Source organism: Salmo salar, chromosome 25, assembly GCF_965601325.2.
Source record: "Salmo salar chromosome 25, fSalSal1, whole genome shotgun sequence".
Lineage (NCBI taxonomy): Eukaryota > Metazoa > Chordata > Actinopteri > Salmoniformes > Salmonidae > Salmo > Salmo salar.
In genome coordinates, this window is record NC_138315.1 from 46,880,746 (window position 1) to 46,905,524 (window position 24,779).

At 41.7% G+C, this 24,779-nt stretch overlaps 1 protein-coding gene across 1 annotated transcript; it reads right to left on the reverse strand.

The window, feature by feature from the left end:
* Positions 1-11,085: 11,085 nt before the first annotated feature.
* Positions 11,086-17,090, reverse strand: LOC106580607 (E3 ubiquitin-protein ligase TRIM11). Its single transcript, XM_045707662.2, has 6 exons — positions 16,479-17,090; positions 16,255-16,350; positions 15,412-15,645; positions 15,076-15,208; positions 14,878-14,955; positions 11,086-12,133 (listed from the first exon to the last, which is right to left on the reverse strand). Exons 1-6 carry the CDS (start codon positions 16,947-16,949, stop codon positions 11,559-11,561), a joined length of 1,587 nt encoding a protein of 528 aa, XP_045563618.1. The 5' UTR covers positions 16,950-17,090; the 3' UTR covers positions 11,086-11,558.
* Positions 17,091-24,779: the final 7,689 nt, after the last annotated feature.

Here is a 24,779-nt window from a genome sequence, read left to right on the forward strand (position 1 = left end):
TTGAAGAAATAGCCTACCCGCGTGTGGTCAACTATTTCAGAACTGTTTTGTGCTGCTCTGAGAGAAGCTTGAGCAAAGATATTTTTATTTTCTGAATCTCCGTTTGGGTATAGGTTAGCCTACAATTAGGGTGTGGAAATGTTAGGATTATTTTGCTCTTCACTCGCAGTCACTTAGTAGCCTAGGACTACTCCCGACCGGTCACGTTGTACAGCGCCATATTTTCCTAATATTAAAAACAGTCAAATGCATTCCTGAATTCAATCGCTTTAGCCACCATGTTGAGGTTTATTCAATGTTTAAATATTCAAGGCTCACTTTGTTATTTCATTTTATAACTAAAATGCTTAAATGTATTTAACCTCTCTGGGCTAGGTGGGACGAAATCGTCCCACCTACTCAACAGCCAGTGTAATCCCGTGGCACGATATTCAAATACCTTAGAAATGCTATTACTTCAATTTCTCAAACATATGACTATTTTACACCATTTTAAAGACAAGACTCGTTAATCTAACCACACTGTCCGATTTCAAAAAGGCTTTACAACGAAAGCAAAACATTAGATTATGTCAGCAGAGTACACAGCCAGAAATAATCAGACACCCATTTTTCAAGCTAGCATATAATGTCACATAAACCCAAACCACAGCTAAATGCAGCACTAACCTTTGATGATCTTCATCAGATGACAATCCTAGGACATTATGTTATACAATACATGCATGTTTTGTTCAATCAAGTTCATATTTATATCAAAAACCAGCTTTTTACATTAGCATGTGACTTCAGAACTAGCATCCCCCCCGCAAACTTCCGGTGAATTTACTAAATTACTCACGATAAACGTTCACAAAAAACATAACAATTATTTTAAGAATTATAGATACAGAACTCCTTTATGCACTCGCTATGTCCGATTTTAAAATAGCTTTTCGGTGAAAGCACATTTTGCAATATTCTGAGTAGATAGCCCGGCATCACAGGGCTAGCTATTTAGACACCCACCAAGTTTAGCCCTCACCAAAGTCAGATTTACTATAAGAAAAATGTTATTACCTTTGCTGTTCTTCGTCAGAATGCACTCCCAGGACTTCTACTTCAATAACAAATGTTGGTTTGGTTCAAAATAATCCATAGTTATATCCAAATAGCGGCGTTTTGTTCGTGCGTTCAAGACACTATCCGAAAGGGTAAAGAAGGGTGACGCGCCTGATGCGTTTCGTGACAAAAACATTCTAAATATTCCATTACCGTACTTCGAAGCATGTCAACCGCTGTTTAAAATCAATTTTTATGCCATTTTTCTCGTAAAAAAGCGATAATATTCCGACCGGGAAACCGTGTTTTAGTACAAAGAGAGAGAAAATAAAAACATGGGGTCGCCTTGTGCACGCGCCTCAGTCTCATTGTCCTCTGATAGACCACTTACCAAAGGCGCTAATGTTTTTCAGCCAGGGGCTGCAAAGACGTCATTCAGCTTTTTCCCGGGTTCTGAGAGCCTATGGGAGCCGTAGGAAGTGTCACGTTACAGCAAAGATCCTAAGTTTTCAATAAAAAAGAGTCAAGAAGCCCAAGTGATGGTCAGAGAGGGCACTTCCTGTACAGAATCTTCTCAGGTTTTTGCCTGCCATATGAGTTCTGTTATACTCACAGACACCATTCAAACAGTTTTAGAAACTTTAGGGTGTTTTCTATCCAAAGGCAATAATTATATGCATATTCTAGTTTCTGGGCAGTTGTAATAACCAGATTAAATCGGGTACGTTTTTTATCCGGCCGTGCAAATACTGCCCCCTACCCTCAACAGGTTAAATACATGTATGACTAGTATGCTTTGTGATGACATGCACAAATGAATGAATGATTGATTGATATACTATATATTGAAGTAGGCCTTTATGCCATAAGTAAGTTATGCTAAAACAGCTACAGTACACAGGACTCTTAGGTCTACAGCTGAAAGTAATTTCAATGACTTAACTTATCAAAGATACCCTCTGGTGGTCAAACAGGTATTAACCTGTCTGGGCTAGGGGGCAGTATTTTCACGGCCGGATAAAAAAACGTACCCGATTTAAACTGGTTACTACTCTTTCCCAGAAATGAGAATATGCATATTACTAGTAGATTTGGATAGAAAACACTCTGAAGTTTCGAAAACTGTTTGAATGGTGTCTGTGAGTATAACAGAACTCATATGGCAGGCAAAAACCTGAGAAAATTCCATGCAGGAAGTGGCCTGTTTGCGAATTTGTAGTTCTCCCTTTGCTTCTCTATCGAAACTACAGTGCCCGTGGGGTTATGTAGCACTTTCTAAGGCTTCCATTGGCTCTCTAAAGCGTTCAGAAAGCGGATTGACGCATCTCCTGTCTCCGGGCAGATAACAGGAGCACAGTTTGTCAGTGGACTGCCTAGTGGCTAAGAGATAGGAAATGCGCGTTCACGAGACCTCGCCATTTTTTCTCTTCCTTTTTGAATGAATACAGCATTGTCCGGTTGGAATATTATCGCTATTTTTATGAGAAAAATACCATAAAAATTGATTTTAAACAGCATTTGACATGCTTCTAGGTACGGTAAAGGAACATTTTGAATTTTTTTGTCTCAAAATGCACTCGCGCGTTACCCTTTGGATAGTGACCTGAACGCACGAACAAAACGGGGGTATTTGCACATAACTATGGATTATTTGGAACAAAAACATTTGTTGTGGAATTAGCAGTCCTGGGAGTGCATTCTGACGAAGAACAGCAAAGGTAATCCAATTTTTATAATAGTAATTCGGAGTTTAGTTTGCCCCGAACTTGGCGGGTGTCAAATTAGCTAGCCGTGATGGCTGAGCTATGTACTCAGAAAATTGCAAAATGTGCTTTTGCCGAAAAGCTATTTTAAAATCTGACATAGCGATTGCATAAAGGAGTTCTGTATCTATAATTCTTAAAATAATTGTTATGTATTTTGTCAACGTTTATCATGAGTAATTTAGTAAATTCGCCGGAAGTTTTCGGTGGGAATGCTAGTTCTGAACATCACATGCTAATGTAAAAAGCTGTTTTTTGATATAAATATGAACTTGATTGAACAAAACATGCATGTATTGTATAACATAATGTCCTAGGAGTGTCATCTGATGAAGATCATCAAAGGTTAGTGCTGCATTTAGCTGTGTTTTGGGTTTTTGTGACATATATGCTTGCTTGAAAAATGGCTGTGTGGTTATTTGTGTCTATGTACTCTCCTAACATAATCTAATGTTTTGCTTTCGCTGTAAAGCCTTTTTGAAATCGGACAGTGTGGTTAGATTAACGAGAGTCTTATCTTTCAAATGGTGTAAAATAGTCGTATGTTTGAAATATTGAAATTATTGCATTTTTGAGGTATTTGTATTTCGTGCCACGCGATTCCACTGGCTGTTGAATAGAGTGGGAAACTAACGTCCCACCTAGCCCATAGAAGTTAAAACCTCTCTGGGATTAAACAGGCATTAAAACCTCTCTAGCATCCCACCCGTGGTACACACTATCAACAGCCAGTGAAATAGCAGGGCGGCAAATTCAAAACAACAACAATCTCATAATTCAAATTTCTCAAACATACAAGTATTATACACCATTTTAAAGACAAGATGCTCCTTAATCCAACCAGTGTCCGATTTCAAAAAGGCTTTACAGCGAAAGCATAACATTAGATTATGTTAGGACAGCGCCTAAACAAGAACAACCACACAGCCATTTTCCAAGCAAGGAGAGGCGTCACAAAAACCAGAAATACAGCTAAAATGAATCACTAACCTTTGATGATCTTCATCAGATGACACTCCCAGGACTCAATGTTACAAAATACATGTATGTTTTGTTCGATAAAGTTCATATTTATATCCATAAACCCCATTTTACATTGGCGCGTGATGTTCAGAAAATGTATTCCCACTAAAACTTCCGGTGAATGAGCACATCAATTTACAGAAATACTCATCATAAACGTTGATAAAAATGTACAACAGTTATTGAAAGAATTATAGATACACTTCTCCTTAATGCAACCGCTGTGTCATATTTTAAAATAGCTTTACGGCGAAAGCACATTTTTCTATATTCTGAGTACAGAGCTCAGCCATTAAAGCAAGCTATAGAGTTACCCACCAAGTTCTGGAGTCAACTAAACTCAGAATTAGTATTATAAATCTTCCCTTACCTTTTCTGATCTTCATCGGAATGCACTCCCAGGACTCCCACAAGATATGTTCTTTTTGTTCGACAAACTCCATATTTATGTCCAAATACCTCAGTTTTGTTCACGAGTTCAGATCACTAATCCAAAGGCATAAGCGAGCGCAGAACCAGAGACGAAAAGTCAAATAGTTCCATTACCGTTTGTAGAAACATGTCAAGCGATGTTTACAATCAAACTTTAGAGTCTTTTTAACATAAATCTTTGATAATATTCCAACCGGACAATAGCATATTCATTACAGAGGAAAAAGAAGGAGCGGCGCGCCAACGTGCTCGCGCAGTAAACAACTCACTGGTTCCAGGCAGTCAACTGATTGACTGAGCTCCTATTCTCTGCCCAGTAACAGTAGAAGCATGAAACAAGTTTCTAAAGACTGTTGACAGCCAATAGAAGCCTAAGGAAGTGCAAAATAACCCCACAGACACTGTAGTTTGAATAGGGATTAGATAGAAAAACTACAGGTCACTTCCTGGTTGGATTTTATCTCAGGTTTTTGCCTGCCATATGAGTTCTGTTATACTCACAGACATCATTCAAACAGTGTTAGAAACTTCAGAGTGTTTTATATCCAAATCTACTAGTACTATACATATCATACCTTCTGGGCCCGAGAAGCAGGCAGTTTAATTTGGGCACGTATTCATCTGAATTTCTGAATACTGCCCCCTGTCACCAAGAAGTTAACTGGCATTAATGGCAACAATGGCTGACACATAAATAACGTGCCATAGAATTCTGTGGCACCCTGCAAGCTGTGCTGCAGTATGACGCAACTTTTAAAGGAAGAACCACTGTAACTGACGAAATAAAGGAAACACCAACAGAAAGTGTCTTAATAGGGAGTTGGGCCACCACGAGCCAGAACAGCTTCAATGCACCTTGACAAAGATTCTGGAACTCTGTTGATGCTGGTGGAAAATGCTGTCTCAGGCACAGCTCCACAATATCCCATAAATGATCAAATCAAATCAAATGATATTGGTCACATACACGTGATCAGCAGATGTTATTGCGGGTGTAGCGAAATGCTTGTGCTTCTAGCTCCGACAGTGCTGTAATATCTAACAAGTAATATCTAAAAAATGACACAACATAAACCCAATACACACAAATCTAAGTAGGAATGAATTAAAACTATATACATGTGGATGAGAGATGTCGGAGCGAAACAGACTGAGATAAGGCAGAATAGTATAGAATACAGTATATACACTACCGGTCAAAGGTTTTAGAACACCTACTCATTCAAGGGTTTTTCCTTTATTTTTTATTATTTTCTACATTGTAGAATAATAGTGAAGACATTCAAATTATGAAATAACATATGGAATCATGTACTAACCAAAGTGTTAAACAAATCAAAATATATTTGCCTTGATGACAGCTTTGCACACTCTTGGCATTCTCTCAGCCAGCTTCATCAGGTAGTCACCTGGAATGCATTTCAATGAACAGGTGTGCCTTCTTAAAAGTTCATTTGTGTAATGTCTTTCCTTTTTAATGCATTTGAGCCAATCAGTTGTGTTGTGACAAGGTAGGGGGGTATACAGAAGATAGCCCTATTTGGTAAAAGACCAAGTCCATATTATGGAAAGAACAGCTCGAATAAGCAAAGAGAAACGACAGTCCATCATTATTTTAAGACATGAAGGTCAGTCAATATGGAACATTTCAAGAACTTTGAAAGTGTCTTCAAGTGCAGTTGCAAAAAAACATCAAGCGCTATGATGAAACTGGCTCTCATGAGGACCGCCACAGGATGGGAAGACTAAGAGTTACCTCTGCTGTAGAGGATAAGATCATTAGATTTACCAGCCTCAGAAATTGCTTCACAGATTTCAAATAACAGACACATCTCAACATCAACTGTTCAGAGGAGACTGCGTGAATCAGGCCTTCATGGTCGAATTGCTGCAAAGAAACCACCACAAAAGGAAACTAATAATGAGTAGAGTCTTGCTCGGGCCAAGAAACACGAGCAATGAACATTAGACCGGTGGAAATTTGTTCTTTGGTCTGGAGTCCATATTGGAGATTTTTTGTTCCAACCGCCATGTCTTTGTGAGACGTGGTGTGGGTGAACGGATGATCTCCGCATGTGTACTTCACACCGTAAAGCATGGAGGAGGAGGTGTTATGGTGTGGGGTTGCTTTTCTGTTGACACTGTCTGTGATTTATTTAGAATTTAAGGCACACTTAACCAGCATGGCTACCACAGCATTCTGCAGTGATACGCCATCCCATCTGGTTTGGGCTTTGTGGGTCTATCATTTGTTTTTCAAATTGACAATGACCCAACACACCTCCAGGCTGTGTAAGGGCTATTTTACCAAGAAGGAGAGTGATGGAGTGTTGCATCAGATGAACTGGCCTCCACAAACCCCCGACCTCAACTAAATTGAGATGGTTTGGGATGAGTTGAACCGCAGAGTGAAGGAAAAGCAGTCAACAAGTGCTCAGCATATGTGGGAACTCCTTCAAGACTGTTGGAAAAGCATTCCAGGTGAAGCTGGTTGAGAGAATGCTATTTGAAGAATCTTAAATATTTTTTTATTTGTTAAACACTTTTTTGGTTACTACATGATTCCATATGTGTTATTTCATAGTTTTGATGTCTTCACTATTATTCTACAATGTAGAAAATAGTACAATTAACAATAAACCCTTGAATGAGTTGTGTCCAAACCTTTGACTGGTATTGTATAAACAGGATGTTCCATGGGGAAACAGTAAAAATAAAGAAAAACCCTTGAAAGAGTAGGTGTTCTAAAACTTTGGACCGGTAGTGTACATATGTCACAATCTTCACCTTCATCTCAAAATCACTGTCAGACCAATACACAGCGGGTTGCGTGCTCCACATCATTTTATTTAAATATGATGTACACGAAAAACCAATAAACACGACAGATGACAGTTTCACAGGCTGAACAGAGAGCAATGCAAAAGATAACTACCCACAAACTACAAACCAAACACACACCTACTTATAGGACTCTCAATCAGAGGCAACTAGAAACACCTGCCTCCAATTGAGAGTCCAGCACCCAAACCTACACATAGAAAAACTAACCTAGAACATACTAACCCAGAACATACACCCAAAACCCAGGAACACATAAATAAAACACCCCTCTACACCACACACAAAAAAAAACACCATACAAAACAAATATACCTCTGCCACGTCCTGACCAAATATAATACAAATAATACCTAAATACTGGTCAGGACGTGACAACGTATGAGATGAGTAACGCAAGATATGTAAACATTAAGTGAATGAGTTACCGTAGAATAGTATAGAAAACAGTATATACATATGAGATGAGTAATGCCAGGTATGTAAACATTATTAAAGTGACTAGTTTCCATTCCTTAAAGTGGCCAGTGATTTCTAGTCTATGCCTATAGGCAGCAGCCTCTAATGTGCTAGTGATGGCTGTTTAACAGTCTGATGGCCTTGAGATAGAAGCTGGTTTTAGTCTCTGGGTCCCAGCTTTGATGCACCTGTACTGACCTCGCCTTCTGGATGATAACGGGGGGATGTCCTTGATGATATCTTTGGCCTTCCTGTGACATTGGGTGCTGTAGGTGTCCTGGAGGGCAGGTAGTTTGCCCCAGGTAATGCGTTGGGCAGACCGCACCACCCTCTGGAGAGCCTTGTGGTTGAGGGTGGTGCAGTTGCCGTACCAGGCGGTGATACAGCCCAACAGGATGCTTTCAATTGTGCATCTGTAAAAGTTTGTGAGGGTTTTAGGTGACAAGCCAAATTTCATTAGCCTCCTGAAGTTGAAGATGCTCTGTTGCGCCTTCTTCACCACACTGTCTGTTTGGGTGGTCCATTTCAGTTTGTCAGTGATGTGTACACCAAGGAACTTGAAGCTTTTCATCTTCTCCACTGCGGTCCCATCGATGTAGATAGGGGGGTGCACCCTCTGCTGTTCCTGAAGTCCACGATCATCTCCTTTGTTTTGTTGACGTTGAGTGAGAGGTTTTTTTCCAGGCACCACACTCAAACTTGATGATTGAGTTGGACGCGTGCTTGGCCATGCAGTCATGGGTGAACAGGGAGTACAGGAGGGGGCTGAGCACGCACCCTTGTGGGGCCCCATTGTTGAGGATCAGCGGAGTAGAGGTGATGTTTCCTACCATCACCACCTGGGGGCGGCCCGTCAGGAAGTCCAGGACCCAGTTGCACAGGGCCGGGTCCAGACCCAAGGCCTTGAGCTTAATAATGAGCTTGGAGGGTACTATGGTGTTGAATGCTTAGGTAGGTAACAGCATTCTTAGGTAGGTATTCCTCTTGTCCAGATGGGATAGGGCAGTGTGCAGAGTGATGGTCGATTGCATCGTCTGTGGATCTATTGGGGTGGTAAGCAAATTTAAGTGGGTCTAGGGTGGCAGGTAAGGTAGAGGTGATATGATCCTTGATTAGTCTCTCAAAGTACTTCATGATGACAGAGGCGAGTGCTACAGTGTGATAGTCATTACGTTCAGTTACCTTTGCCTTCTTGGGTACAGGAACATTGGTGGCCATCTTGAAGCATGTGAGGACAGCAGATTGGGATAGGGAGAGATTGAATATGCCCGTAAACACACCAGCCAGCTGGTCTGCGCATGCTCTGAGGACCCGGCTAGGGATGCCGTCTGGGCCGGCAGCCATGCGAGGGTTAACACGTTTAAATGTTTTACTCACATCGGCCACAGAGAAGGAGAGCCCACAGTCCTTGGCAGTGGGCCGCATCGGTGGCACTGTGTTATGCTTAAAGCGCGTAAAGAATGTGTTTAGCCTGTCCGGGAGCAAGAATTCAGTCTCGGAGACGTGGCTGGTTTTCCTTTTGTGTCCATGATTGTGTGTAGTCCCTGCCACATACGTCTCGTGTCTGAGCCTTTGAATTGCAACTCCACTTTATCTCTATACTGACGTTTAGCTTGTTCGATTGCCTTGTGGAGTGAATAACTACACTGTTTATATTCTGCCATATTACCAGTCACCTTAACATGGTTACAGGCGATGGTTCGCGCTTTCAGTTTCGCGCGAATGCTACCATCTATCCACGGTTTCTGGTTAGAGTAGGTTTTAATAGTCACAGTGGGTACTACATCTCCTATTCACTTCCTTATACAGTGAGGGAAAAAAGTATTTGATCCCCTGCTGATTTTGTACGTTTGCCCACTGACAAAGAAATGATCAGTCTATAATTTTAATGGTAGGTTTATTTGAACAGTGAGAGACAGAATAACAACAAAAAAGTCCAGAAAAACGCATGTCAAAAATGTTATAAATTGATTTGCATTTTAATGAGGGAAATAAGTAGTCTACGTGATTAAAACAATCCTAAAGCATGGATTCCGATTGGTCAGACCAGCGTTGAATAGTACGAACCACGGGTACTTCCTGTTTGAGTTTCTGCCTATAGGACCGGAGGAGCAAGATGGAGTCGTGATCAGATTTTCCGAAAGGAGGGCCTTGTAAGCATTCTGGAAGTTTGAATAGCAATGGTCCAGAGTCTTAGTAGCGCGAGTAGTACAGTCAATATGTTGATAGAACTTCTGCAGTTCTCAGATTTGCTTTGTTAAAATCCCCAGCTGCAATAAATGCAGCCTCAGGATATGTGGTTTCCAGTTTGCATAAAGTCCAGTGAAGTTCTTTGCGTGCTGTCAAGATATCGGCTTGAGGTGGGATGTTAATGGCCGTGGCGATGACGGAGGAGAATTCTCTTGGGAGATAATACGGTCGCCATTTAAATTGTGAGGTATTATACCTCGGGTGAACAAAAGGACTTGAGTTCCTGTATGTTCCTAGAATTACACCGTGAGTCGTTAATCATGAAACACACCCATCTTCCCTTCTGCTTCCCAGAGAGATATTTATTCCTGTCTGCGCAATGTACTGAGAACTGGGCTGGGATCTGGTGACTGTGTGTGCGCGCATATGTTTCTCTCTCACACACACACACACACACACACACACACACACACATACTTTAAACCTCCTATTTCAAAGACACTGATCTCTGTTTGCAAACATAATGGTCAACTGGGTATTTTTATACATGACTAAGCATGTTGAGATGGAAACACCTTCTTTCAAAATCCTTTGTATCCCTAATTTACTTCAGTGTTTCCATTATGTTGACTTATTTCTATACAGAGGAAAGAATATGCACAGCAGTATGTAACCTAGGTAACCCAGAACTCTAAAGTGATAATATCTCACCACTTCAACGGTTCACATTGAGGGGGGGGGGGGGCAGGTAGCCTCAAGGTCAGAGTGTTGGGCCGAAAGGTTGCTGGTTTGAATACTGGGGGGGAAAAAAAATCAAGAATCTGTCGATGTTTGCTCCAGGGGTGCTGTACAATTAGGATGGAAGAAATACACTAAACTACCAGCAGAGGGCACTGCTGTTACACTATATATCCCGTTTAACTAGGCAAGTCAGTTTAGAATACATTCTTATTTACAATGACGCCTACCAGGGAACAGTGTGTTAACTGCCTTGTTCAGGGGCAGAACGACAGATTATTACCTTGTCAGCTCGGGGATTCGATCCAGCAAGCTTCCGGTTACTGGCCCAACGCTCTAACCACTAGGCCACCTGCCAACACCCCCCCCCCCCCCCCAACCCCCACTCTTGAAAATGTAAATAGGCAAGTCAGTTAAGAACAAATCCTTATTTACAATGACGGCCTACCCCAACCAACCCAAGACCAATTGTGCGCCGCCATAAGGGACTGTAGTGACGCCTCTTGCACTGAGATGCAGTGCCTTAGACCGCAGCGCCACTCTGGAGCCCTCTTCAGGATGAGGTTTACATTTGAAACATACCTTTCAGAGACGTAGCTTGATATTTCAACAAATATACTCAGTATAGAACACTTTTAATATGTGTTAATAAAACACAACAGGGTTAAAGAATGAAAATACTTTTTGTTACATTGCATTTTATTGATATTTCAATCCATCAATTTCATCAAGTGCACATTTTCTGTTGTGTTTTTTAAACCCTCACCCACCCAGCAATCTGACACTGCAGAAAATGTATGTTAAGTGAAGAAAAAAAATTTACCAACAAAAAGCTAAAACAAGATATTCATCTTTTAATACATTAATGAGATAAAGTACTATTTTCTGTGCAGTCACAGCAAGCATCATGCTTAATAAGTACACAACTATCAATTGTGACATTTTACTTTTAACAGTGTACAAAAAAACTGATTGTATTCCAAATGAACATTTTAGATTATATAACCGTTCCATGATTTCTGCTCAGAGGACTATAAATCTACAGATGGGTAACTTCATCATTTGGGTCCCCTAATTTAACCTAATATCTGCCCCTTTAGGGATTACAAACATGGGGTACAGAGGTTCACTGAATTTGGTGTTGAAAGAGTAAACACGATTTACTGCATTATCTAAGTTACTTTTACGTGTATTTACTACAATATTTGATACATTACTGTACACAGCAAGGATTCCAGAGTCATAGTCTAAATACATATGAATGCTGCTAAGAAACTTGTTACCAGTGGTTATGGTATGAACCGTCTCACCTGAATATGCCTCAACATATGGCATAGACTGAGAGGTGGAAAACCGTATGCGCCAACTCTCCTTCATTTTGCCAGCGTTTTCCTTGTACATCACCCCAACCTCATAATAAGAGTCCTCCTGTGATCCACTGGGAAGATTCCTAAAGTTCACTTTCCAGAAGTGGCAGCCACTACTCAAGCCTTGAGTGCCCCTCACCATGTTACTCTGTTTGAGCCTCTCAGGGTGGGGGGTGTGGGGCTGGATGTGTGGGGCTGTGTTCTTAGCACTGGTCATGTCAGGAGATAGCCAGGTATGTCTCCCGACAGAATTGGGATCCAAGGTGATGGTTTTTTCATCTGTTGATTCAGTCAAGAATACTTAAATACAGTCATCGTTAATGTTAATATTGAATATGCTATGGTAAAACACTACTTAGAAGGCAAACACAGCCCACCGTCCTCTTTATGCTTTGTGGGCCTAGAAAAGGTCACACCTATTAGAGAGGGTAACCTCCCTAAAATGCTCTCACAATGAGAGATGGTATTTAATCTATCAATATAAAAACATGGATCCTCGAGGTCTACATGATGATTTCTCATTCAGACCTTTTTTTATAGATTATATAGCTGCACTGTATTTTCAATGCTTATGCAATATGTATAATTTCCTATATTCAATCACAATCTTTCTATCAGATGTTTATTTTTTTATACACCAAAACATCTATTTTTGTAGACTGTAGTGTGCAATAGGAAGTAACTAAATACACCGCAATTCTCAAATGTGTGAGATTATATATATATATATATATATATATATATATATATATATATATATATATATATATATATATATATATATATATATATATATATATATATATATATACTGCTCCAAAAAATAAAGGGAACACTTAAACAACACATCCTAGATCTGAATGAAAGAAATAATCTTATTAAATACTTTTTTCTTTACATAGTTGAATGTGCTGACAACAAAATCACACAAAAATAATCAATGGAAATCCAATTTATCAATCCATGGAGGTCTGGATTTGGAGTCACACTCAAAATTAAAGTGGAAAACCACACTACAGGCTGATCCAACTTTGATGTAATGTCCTTAAAACAAGTCAAAATGAGGCTCAGTAGTGTGTGTGGCCTCCATGTGCCTGTATGACCTCCCTACAATGCCTGGACATGCTCCTGATGAGGTGGCGGATGGTCTCCTGAGGGATCTCCTCCCAGACCTAGACTAAAGCATCCGCCAACTCCTGGACAGTCTGTGGTGCAACGTGGCGTTGGTGGATGGAGCGAGACATGATGTCCCAGATGTGCTCAATTGGATTCAGGTCTGGGGAACGGGCGGGCCAGTCCATAGCATCAATACCTTCCTCTTGCAGGAACTGCTGACACACTCCAGCCACATGAGGTCTAGCATTGTCTTGCATTAGGAGGAACCCAGGGCCAACCGCACCAGCATATGGTCTCACAAGGGGTCTGAGGATCTCATCTCGGTACCTAATGGCAGTCAGGCTACCTCTGGCGAGCACATGGAGGGCTGTGCGGCCCCCCAAAGAAATGCCACCCCATACCATGACTGACCCACCGCCAAACCGGTCATGCTGGAGGATGTTGCAGGCAGCAGAACATTCTCCACGGCGTCTCCAGACTCTGTCACGTCTGTCATGTGCTCAGTGTGAACCTGCTTTCATCTGTGAAGAGCACAGGGCGCCAGTGGCGAATTTGCCAATCTTGGTGTTCTCTGGCAAATGCCAAACGTCCTGCACGGTGTTGGGCTGCAAGCACAACCCCCACCTGTGGACGTCGGGCCCTCATACCACCCTCATGGAGTCTGTTTCGGACCGTTTGAGCAGACACATGCACATTTGTGGCCTGCTGGAGGTCATTTTGCAGGGCTCTGGCAGTGCTTCTCCTGCTCCTCCTTGCACAAAGGCGGAGGTAGCGGTCCTGCTGCTGGGTTGTTGCCCTCCTACGGCCTCCTCCACGTCTCCTGATGTACTGGCCTGTCTCCTGGTAGCGCCTCCATGCTCTGGACACTATGCTGATAGACACAGCAAACCTTCTTGCCACAGCTCGCATTGATGTGCCATCCTGGATGAGCTGCACTACCTGAGCCACTTGTGTGGGTTGTAGACTCCGTCTCATGCTACCACTAGAGTGAAAGCACCGCCAGCATTCAAAAGTGACCAAAACATCAGCCAGGAAGCATAGGAACTGAGAAGTGGTCTGTGGTCCCCACCTGCAGAACCACTCCTTTATTGGGGGTGTCTTGCTAATTGCCTATAATTTCCACCTGTTGTCTATTCCATTTGCACAACAGCATGTGACATTTATTGTCAATCAGTGTTGCTTCCTAAGTGGACAGTTTGATTTCACAGAAGTGTGATTGACTTGGAGTTACATTGTGTTGTTTAAGTGTTCCCTTTATTTTTTTGAGCAGTGTATATATATATATATATATATATATATATATATATATATATATATATATATATATATATATATATTGTAACAATTATTGGTTCACTAATGTTTGCCACTTTGGTTCACTAATGGTTCACTAATGTTCACCACTTTGCGCCGCCCTCACACAAGTGAGGTAATTGTAAATATTACCTAGGCACCTGCATATAAAAAAATATATACAATAAGTTTGGCACATCTTTAGATGCTCTGATGAAGACGTAACTGCCGAAACGCGTCTGCCTGCCCAGCAGGAAATAAAAAAGTGAAATGAGTTAACGCCATTAAGTAATAAAAAAAAAAAAACTATTTTGAGTGTCGTCGTTTCCAAATGTTCTTGAATTTGGGATTTAATTTGAGGTCAGTGCCAGATACGACAGAGCACCCAGCTATTAAAACCAGAACTGTTGTGCGAGATCCTATTGTGGAGTTTTACCCACTCCGACAGTTTGATTAGTGTTGTGTGTCAGCTGTACACAATAGGCTCTGATATCAGTATTCTGTATGTCTAGTACTGAACCGTTAGACTACATGGAAGTATTGCTCAATACCAGAGACTTGCACAAAGTGAATATAACATCATGTTAAAATTAAATCAGATTCATTATACTTACATTGTTTCAGTGTTGACAGTGAAGACCTAGAAGCTGTGGGATCTACACATAAACGTGTCCTAGCGGCAGAACCTTGGTCTGTGGATAGAATAAATAGTCATGGAAAACAATGATGTTTATATGAATAGCTGCAGTTTCTCTTCCTGAATTATTGTCAATAGTCTAATTACACGGTACTTATTAAATGAATGTACTGACCCTTCCAGATCCTTTCCACCTCCATGTGGAGCATCTCTCTGAGTTCTCCTGCCTGAACAAGTCTCTCCTCTGGGTCCAGACTGACACAGTATGGAGATGCATCTACTGAGCCTTTCTGCAGGGCATTGTAATCCTGAAAAGAGGAGGATAGTTAACCACTTTTGGAGAACAGTGGAAGTTGATCCTAGAACTGCTTCATTGTCATGACAAAAAAAACATGTTTCCAATTGTAACCTTCATCAAGATTAAGGTCCAGATGTCAGCTCAACGTCGACTTTTGACATGGCTTTTGGGCTCGAGTTGGTAAATATTTGTTGACAGAAAGTGTAAATTCACCTGAAGCAACCTCCCAGGTTCTTCACCCTGCAATGTGAGCTCCATCCCAGTGACCTCATCCTCCAAGCTCATGAATCTCTTCTCCATCTTCTGTACCTCACTCTCCGCTTTCAGCAGCATCTCTTTCTCTTTCTCCTCTATTGAGGCCATCAGTTGTTTCTGCCCCTCTGTGATGGCTGAGATCAGCATTGTGAAATTTGTCTGCTGCTCTTGTTTCTGAAGACTGGCAGAGATCTGACAGAAAGAGGTGACAGGAAAAAAAGACATGACACAGTGGATGTTTTCTAGTGTTTGTTTCTTGCACTTGTTTAGTTCATCTTCCTCCCAATAACCAGTTTTATGTGTTACAAAGGTTCCTATTATATATCAAATGGCTCTCGTAATCATCTTCTAGAATAGAATCAGATGGTTTGTAGATGGAAAGAACTCTGTAACCATGACATTTCACTGTGGCTCAACTCATCCACAGTCTTTTTAATGTAAGTACAAATACATAAATCAGTAGCTAGGTTTCCATCCAATTGGCGACAGATTCTCATCTTGCCGACGAGTCGTAGTGGGAGGACCACACAACATGTCAACGCTTGACTCCAAGTTTACTTTTATATGATGGTTATTATATCATTATTTGCGCATAAAAAAAGTTTCCACCGACATTTCTAGCATAATTCATTTTACCGACACAAAAAGATCCCACCTTGTCTGAAGCATTTTGTTTTGTTGACATTTGGAAAGTTTACAGAAAAATGTTCTGTTTCCATCAGGCCTGTCATTAAAACATTTTATCCAACATGTACTTCACTCGCATTAAAAGGTTGGATGGAAACCTGGTTAGTACCGTACCTTGAATGACTCCATGGTGTTCTTTGCTTTGAGGATCTCAGTCTTTACTGCGCACACATTGTTCTTTCTGGCAAGCAGCTCTTTTAGCAGTCTCTGCTGTAAATTCAGGACATTTCCTTTACTCGCAAAAAGTTGCACCCAGAGATACTGCAGTTTAAAGTTATAGTAGATATTAGACTCCAGAGTAATGATTGGTCATTATTCATAGTAATTTCTCTCCTTACCTTGATTTGGGAGATCTGTTCCTCTGCAGGTGTGGTTTTGTGGGTCTTATGACCCAGAGAGACACATTGAGCACAGACCAGAGCCTTATCATCCAGGCAGAACAGAGACAGAGGTTGACCATGTTTATCACATAATATGTTCACATCTCTTGGCTGGGCCAGATCTTCAGCTATAGCTGTAAACTTCCCTGCCATGTTCATGGGAGGAATGGAGATTTTCGCTGGTTCAGGATGTGGCTCCTCCAGTCTGAGAGTGTTGGACAGGGTGTCTAGAACATGGTTCATGGCCAACTCAGGTCTCTGAACGAACTGTCTCATACACAGAGGGCAGCTGCACTCCCCTTTGTTCCAGTAGGCCTGTACGCATCCCTGGCAGAAGTTGTGTCCACAGGGAATAGTGACGGGGTTGGAGAAGACATCGAGACAGACAGAGCAGATAAAATGCTCCCGAGATAAACCACCCGTCGCCATTTTGTTTCGATGCAGGAGCAGGAAGAATTAGTGGCTAGTCTGTACAGGATGTGTGGGTTTGGTGATAGGGTGTTGCCCAGATTCTTTCAACACATCGGTGAAATATTTACCAGACCCTGCAAACCGTTTTTTTTGCAGGGTGGAGTCCATGGGCCTGTCATGAGATTGGCTCTTTTCTTCTTCCTCGGTATTATGACGTTCGCACGTTGTTTGTGCACGTCGCCGCGTTAGTGAGTGCGCAATCACATTACATTTGTGATACAAAAATAAAAAAGGGATAAAAAAAAAAATGCAGCAACAACCAACCCTACACCAATATAACACTATTACAACCAAAACAAGGTTTTTTAAAATTGTATATACAGCGCATTCGGAAAGTACTCAAACCCCTTGACTTTTTCCACATTTTGTTACGTTACAGCCTAATTCTATAATGGATTTTTTTTTTAAATCCTCATCAATCTACACACAATACCACATAATGACAAAGCAAAAACAGGTTTTTAGAAATGTTTGCAAATTTATAAATAATAATAATAATAATATCGGGAAGGGGCCCGAATGCTTTCTGAATGCACTGTAACTGCCTTATTTTTGCTGGACCTCAGGAAGAGTAGCTGCTGTCTTGGCAGGAACTAATGGAGATCCATAATAAATGCACATACAAATAAGTCAAGGGGTATGAATACTTTTCTGACCTCACTCTGTGTGAAATAATAAGGGTTGAAATGATTTTTTAATGACTAACCCTTCCTCTGTCCGCCATACATACAACATCTGTAAGGTTCCTCAGTCAAGTATTGAATTTCAAGCACAGGTTCAACCACAAAGACAAGGGAGCTTCTCGAAAGCCTCATAATGAAGGGCAGGGATTGGTAGATGGGCAACAATAACAAATCAGACATTGAATATATCTTTAAGCATGGTCAAGTTAATAATTATGTTGCGGATTATGTATTAAACCGCTCAGACACATCAAAGATACAGTCATCGTTCTGAACTGAGTTGCAGGACAGGAAGGAAACTGCTCAGGGATGTTACCATGAGGCCATTTGTGATTTTAAAATGGCTACAGAGTTCAATGGCTGTGATAGAAGAAAACTGTGAATAGATCAACATTGTAGTGACTCCGCAATAAAAATATACACCTTTCAGCAGGACAATAACCTACAACACAAGGTCAAATCTACGCTGGAGATGCTTACCAAGAAAACAGTCGGTGTTCCAAGAAGACAGTAGAGATTTGACTTAAATCTACTTGGACATCAAATCAAAATCAAATCAAATTTTATTAGTCACATGTTCCCGAATACAACAGTGAAATGCTTACTTACGAGACCCTAACCAACAGTGCAGTTTCCAAAAAATACGGATAAGAATAAGAGATAAAAGTAACAAGTAATTAAAGAGCAGCATTAAAAAATAACAATTATATACAGAGGGGTGCCAGTACAGAGTCAATGTGCGGGGGCACCGGTTAGTTGAGGTAGTATGTACATGTAGGTAGAGTTATTAAAGTGACTATGCATAGATGACAACAGAGAGTGGCAGTGGTGTGGAGGGGGGGGGGGCAATGCAAATAGTGTGGGTAGCCATTTCAGGAGTCTTATGGCTTGGGGGTAGAAGCTGTTTAGAAGCCTCTTAGAACTAGACTTGGCGCTCCGGTACCGCTTGCCGTGTTTGTCGAATGTGGCAGGGATTGCAAACTATTACAGACTGCAAAGGGAAACACAGCTGCGAGCTGCCCAGTGATGCGAGTCTACCAGATGAGCTAAATGCCTTTTATGCTTGCTTCGAGGCAAGCAACACAGAAGCATGCATGAGAGCACCAGCTGTTCCAGACGACTGTGTGATCACGCTCTCCGTAGCCGATGTGAGCAAGAAATTTTAAACAGGTCAACATTCACAAGGCCACAGGGCCAGACGGATTACCAGGGTGCGTACCCAGAGCATGCGTGGACCAACTGGCACGTGTCTTCACTGACATTTTCCACCTCTCTTTGACAGAGTCTGTAATATCTACGTTTCAAGCAGACCACCATAGTCCCTATGCCCAAGAATGCGAAGGTAACCTTTCTACGACTACCACCCCGTAGCACTCATGTCGGTAGCCATGAAGTGCTTTGAAAGGCTGGTAATGGCTCACACCAACACCAACACCATCATCCCGGAAACCCTAGACCTACTATAATTCGCATACCATCCCAATAGATCCACAGCTGACGCAATCTCAATCGCACTCCACACTGCCCTTTCCCACCTGGATGAAACAAACACCTATGTGAGAATGCTGTTCATTGACTACAGCTCAGTGATCAACATCTTAGTGCCCACAAAGCTCATCACTAAGCTAAGGACCCTGGGACTAAATACCTCCCTCTGCAACTGGATCCTGGACTTCCTGACGGGCCAAAACATTATTTATAAAAAGTTAATCTGTTTAACACTAATTTGTTTACAAGCATGATAGCTGTACTTTTGGTTTATGGTTGACAGAGCTTGTTGGCCATTAGCCAACTGGTGTTTCTCAACAAGTTCAAATCAAATAAATGCATCCAACTGGTATTTATGACTTCAGAACTGGTCAATTCCCACATGGTAACAAACACAGCATTAGAGCTGAAACTTCAGAAACAGAACATAACAATCCTGTCACAACAGAAAATGCCAGGAACATTGTGAATGGCATTTCATTTTCCCGCTGTACCGAAACCGAACCGTGACCTCAAAACCGCAATATGTACAGAACTGTGGGTTTTGGTGAACCGTTCCACCCCTATTTACAGCCACTATGCTGCATCAGTTGGCCTGCAGGTGATATTATAATTAATAGTGCTTATTGCTAAATGGCACAGCCATTTTTTTAGTTTTTATTTTATTTATTTTTTATTTTTTTATATAGCCCTTCGTACATCAGCTGATATTCTCAAAGTGCTGTACAGAAACCCAGCCTAAAACCCCAAACAGCAAGCAAAGCATATGAAAGAAGCACGGTGGCTAGGAAAAACTCCCTAGGAAAAACTCCCTAGAAAGGCCAAAAACCTAGGAAGAAACCTAGAGAGGAACCAGGCTATGAGGGGTGGCCAGTCCTCTTCTGGCTGTGCAGGGTGGATATTATAACAGAACATGGTCAAAATGTTAAAATGTTCATAAATGACCAGCATGGTCAAATAATAATAATCATAGTAGTTGTCGAGGGTGCAACAAGCACGTCCGGTGAACAGGTCAGGGTTCCATAGCCGCAGGCAGAACAGTTGAAACTGGAGCAGCAGCACGGCCAGGTGGACTGGGGACAGCAAGGAGTCATCATACCAGGTAGTCCTGAGGCATGGTCCTAGGGCTCAGGTCCTCCGAGAGAAAGACAGAAAGAGAGAAAGAGAGAATTAGAGAGAGCATATTTAAATTCACACAGGACACCGGATAAGACAAGAGAAATACTCCAGATGTAACAGACTGACCCTAGCCCCCCGACACATAAACTACTGCAGCATAAATACTGGAGGCTGAGACAGGAGGGATCAGAAGACACTGTGGCCCCATCCGATGATACTCCCGGACAGGGCCAAACAGGCAGGATATAACCCCACCCACTTTGCCAAAGCACAGCCCCCACACCACTAGAGGGATGTCTCCAACCACCAACTTACCATCCTAAGACAAGGCCGAGTATAGCCCACAACGATCTCCGCCATGGCACAACCCAAGGGGGGGGCGCCAACCCAGACAGGAAGACCACGTCAGTGACTCAACCCACTCAAGTGACGCACCCCTCCCATGGACGGCATGGAAGAACACCAGTAAGCCAGTGACTCAGCCCCTGTAAAAGGGTTAGAGGCAGAGAATCCCAGTGGAAAGAGGGGAACCGGCAAGGCAGAGACAGCAAGGGCGGTTCGTTGCTCCAGCCTTTCCGTTCACCTTCACACTCCTGGGCCAGACTATACTTAATCATAGGACCTACTGAAGAGATAAGTCTTCAGTAAAGACTTAAAGGTTGAGACTGAGTCTGCGTCTCTCACATTGGTAGGCAGACCATTCCATAAAAATGGAGCTCTATAGGAGAAAGCCCTACCTCCAGCCGTTTGCTTAGAAATTCTAGGGACAATTAGGAGGCCTGCGTCTTGTGACCGTAGCGTACGTGTAGGTATGTACGGCAGGACCAAATCGGAAAGATAGGTAGGAGCAAGCCCATGTAATGCTTTGTAGGTTAGCAGTAAAACCTTGAAATCAGCCCTTGCCTTAACAGGAAGCCAGTGTAGGGAGGCTAGCACTGGAGTAATATGATCAAATTTTTTGGTTCTAGTCAGGATTCTAGCAGCCGTATTTAGCACTAACTGAAGTTTATTTAGTGCTTTATCCGGGTAGCCGGAAAGTAGAGCATTGCAGTAGTCCAGCCTAGAAGTAACAAAAGCATGGATTAATTTTTCTGCGTCATTTTTGGACAGAAAATTTCTGATTTTTGCAATGTTACGTAGATGGAAAAAAGCTGTCCTTGAAACAGTCTTGATATGTTCTTCAAAAGAGAGATCAGGGTCCAGAGTAACGCCGAGGTCCTTCACAGTTTTATTTGAGACGACTGTACAACCATCCAGATTAATTGTCAGATTCAACAGAAGATCTCTTTGTTTCTTGGGACCTAGAACAAGCATCTCTGTTTTGTCCGTGTTTAAAAGTAGAAAGTTTATGGAGGGGGAAATTATATTTTAGATAGTATCAGCATTTTTTTTAGCATTTCTTTTTTTTTGTAAGTAAGTTACCAGAACTGACTTTCTCACAGTTGTTATAAAAATATTACATGCAGAGTGAAGAGGTGAAGAGTAGAAAAGTTAGAATAATGGGTTAAAAACAGGGGTTTGGCGGTGACTTTCTGAATTGTTAAGGTGGGTTGCACAGGCTTAAAATGAATCTAGGTTTAAAGTGAAAACTAAATTTAGATTAGAGGAAGGATTTAATTTAACTAGGATTAATTTAAAACAATGTTTATGTTACGATCATCTAAAGGAGTGGACCAAAACGCAGCGTGTTGAGTGCTCATATTTATTACTATAATGAAACACTTAAACAAAGAAACAAAAATGAAAGCAAACAGTTCCGTCAGGCAACAGAAAACTAAACGGAAAACAACTACCCACAAAAACCCAGGTGGGAGAAGGCTGCCTAAGTATGGCTCCCAATCAGAGACAACGATAGACAGCTGCCTCTGATTGGAAACCATACCCGGCCAAAACATAGAAATAAAACACATAGAATGCCCACCCCATATCACACCCTGACCTAACTAAACAGAGAAAAACGGCTCTCTCAGGTCAGGGCATGACAGTTTAAAATTTGGTGCAACAAGATGAATAGATGAACCTTGATTTAAACCAGTTTGAGTTAATCCATGTTGGTGCAACATGGATTAGAAAAACAGTTTAAAGTAATACAGAAATTATTGGTATTTCAGTTGTGGTTGAGATACAGTGGGGTCCAAAAATTATTGGAAACCCCTTGATAAAGATGAGCAAAACAGAAAATAAATAATACAGAAATAAAAGTAACAAATAATTAAAGAGCAGCAGTAAATAACAATAGCGTGGCTATATACAGGGGGTACCGGTACAGAGTCAATGTGCGGGGGCACCGGTGTCGAGGTAATTGAGGTAATATGTACATGTAGGTAGAGTTATTAAAGTGACTATGCAAGTGACTAGAAGAGGGTGGGGGGGCAATGCAAATAGTCCGGGTTGCCATTTGATTAGCTGTTCAGGAGCCTTATGGCTTGGGGGTAGAAGCTGTTTAGAAGCCTCTTGGACCTAGACTTGGTGCTCTGGTACAGCTTGCTGTTCGGTAGCAGAGAGAACAGTCTATCGACTAGGGTGGCTGGAGTCTGACCATTTTTATGGCCTTCCTCTGACACCGCCTGGTATAGAGGCCCAGGATATTTTTAAAAAATTCTACAAAATCTAGGGGTTCAAATTATTCCATCCCGTCTAAGACCCTCCCCTTGCGAAGATAACGACACTGAGCTTTAATCTCAAATGTTTAATGAGATTGGAGAACACATTGAGAGGGATCTTAGACCATTCCTCCATACAGAATCTTTCCAGATCCTTGATATCCTTCATCTGAGCTAATGGACTGCCCTCTTCAATTCAAACCACATGTTTTCCAGAGACTGAGATGGCCATTGCAAACTGTTGATTTTTTGGTCAATTAAACTTTTCTTTGTGGTTTGATGTGTGCTTGGGTTTGTTGTCTTGCTGGAAGATCCACTTGCGGACAAATTTCTTAGCTAAAATGCCCTGGTACTTGGTAAAGTTCATGATTCTTCATGAAGCTGTTGATCTTTAACAAGGGCCCTACGACCAGTGGAAGCAAAATGGCCCCATAACATCAAAGATCCACCACCATATTTTTACAGTAGGGATGAGATATTTTCTGCCAATGCGTTGTTTTTTCATAGGCCAAACCGACCACTGGTATGCGTGGCCAAAGACCTCTGTTTTCGTGTCATATGACCATAGCACCGGTTCCAAGTGTCAATGTCGTTTAGCAAACTCCAGGCAGTGCTATGGTACAGATGACATGAAAACACCAATGGTGAGTTTGGCCTTCGAAAGAACAATGCATATGCAGAAAATACCTAATAATAATTTAACCAAATTATCAGTAAATTCACCAGAAACAACCTCTTCACAGCTATTTCTTTAAAAAAATCTCCTGGGGGGGGGCATGACCCCGGGTGTTAAACCCCCCCCCCCCCCAATATGCAACACGAAGTTACACTATTGGAATCACTGATGCATTTTGTTCATGTTTTATGATAATCTTGGGCAAATCAAAGCATTTTCTGATAAGTTCAATACTTTTAGTTGATTTCATAGTAAGTGCAATAAAAACATTTCCGGATTCTGTGATTCCGTCTTCAACGCGGATTTCATAGGGCCCTACTTTTAACAGTTTTAAATTGTTAAACGTAGTCCTTGTGCATAGAGTTGTATGGCTTGTCCAACTTTGCAATCATTGGTTTTTCTTTGACTTACGTTTTAAAGCGAAAAGTCTGAGTCTCAGCATCACTCTGTGTTACCGTGGAATTGCCCAGACGTGACAATCTTGTCACAGAGCAATCAAAGCAAAGTGACCATTAAGTGTAAAGACAGAGAGAGACTTTAAAAGCCGTTTGTCACATAACTTCAGTTCTTTTGGTTCTTGTTTTCAATCTCAATCATCAGAAGAGGATAAGTAATGACCTCCTGCATGGATTATTGGGCCATCTTCTTCCTCCTCCGCTGGGTGCCATTCGGTTAGCGGTCGACACTTCACCCCATAGAGTGCTAAAGACGTGCTGCTCATTCGAAAATACCTTCTTTCAATCTTTCAACGTTTTTTCAGTCTGAGCTGAATTCAATTTGCTGCACTCACTTCTATTGGAGGCTAAAGATTGAGCAGGATATTGCATGGGGAGAGCACACGGTGCAGTGACTTTGTAAGGCTGTTCTCCCCTGAGTCATTTTAGCTCTGACCTGCAGTCTATCTCTCTCTCTGTGTGTGTGTGTGTGTGTGTGTGTGTGTGTGTGTGTGTGTGTGTGTGTGTGTGTGTGTGTGTGTGTGTGTGTGTGTGTGTGTGTGTGTGTGTGTGTGTGTGTCTGTTCTACTCTGAAGGTGTTTGGAAATCTGCATTGTCTGTTGGAGGGTCACTGACACACACAGTAACAGACAGGAACAGCACATCAAGAGCTGTGTGTTGTATTTACATGATGCTTCATATCTGGGCAGAGCAAGGTAGCGTTGCCCCCCCAGCCAGAAACTCTGAATGAAGACTGAGGAAGAAACTCAAATAATATCTGCCGT

Bases quoted from the DNA above. Each gene is read 5' to 3' on its own strand.
- LOC106580607 (XM_045707662.2), bottom strand. From the start codon at position 16,949: ATGGCGACGGGTGGTTTATCTCGGGAGCATTTTATCTGCTCTGTCTGT. The intron at 16,351-16,478 runs GTAAGGAGAGAA...CTGAATTTACAG, and splicing joins AACAGATCTCCCAAATCAAG to CAGAGACTGCTAAAAGAGCT. The intron at 15,209-15,411 runs GTGAATTTACAC...TCCTCTTTTCAG, and splicing joins AACCTGGGAGGTTGCTTCAG to GATTACAATGCCCTGCAGAA.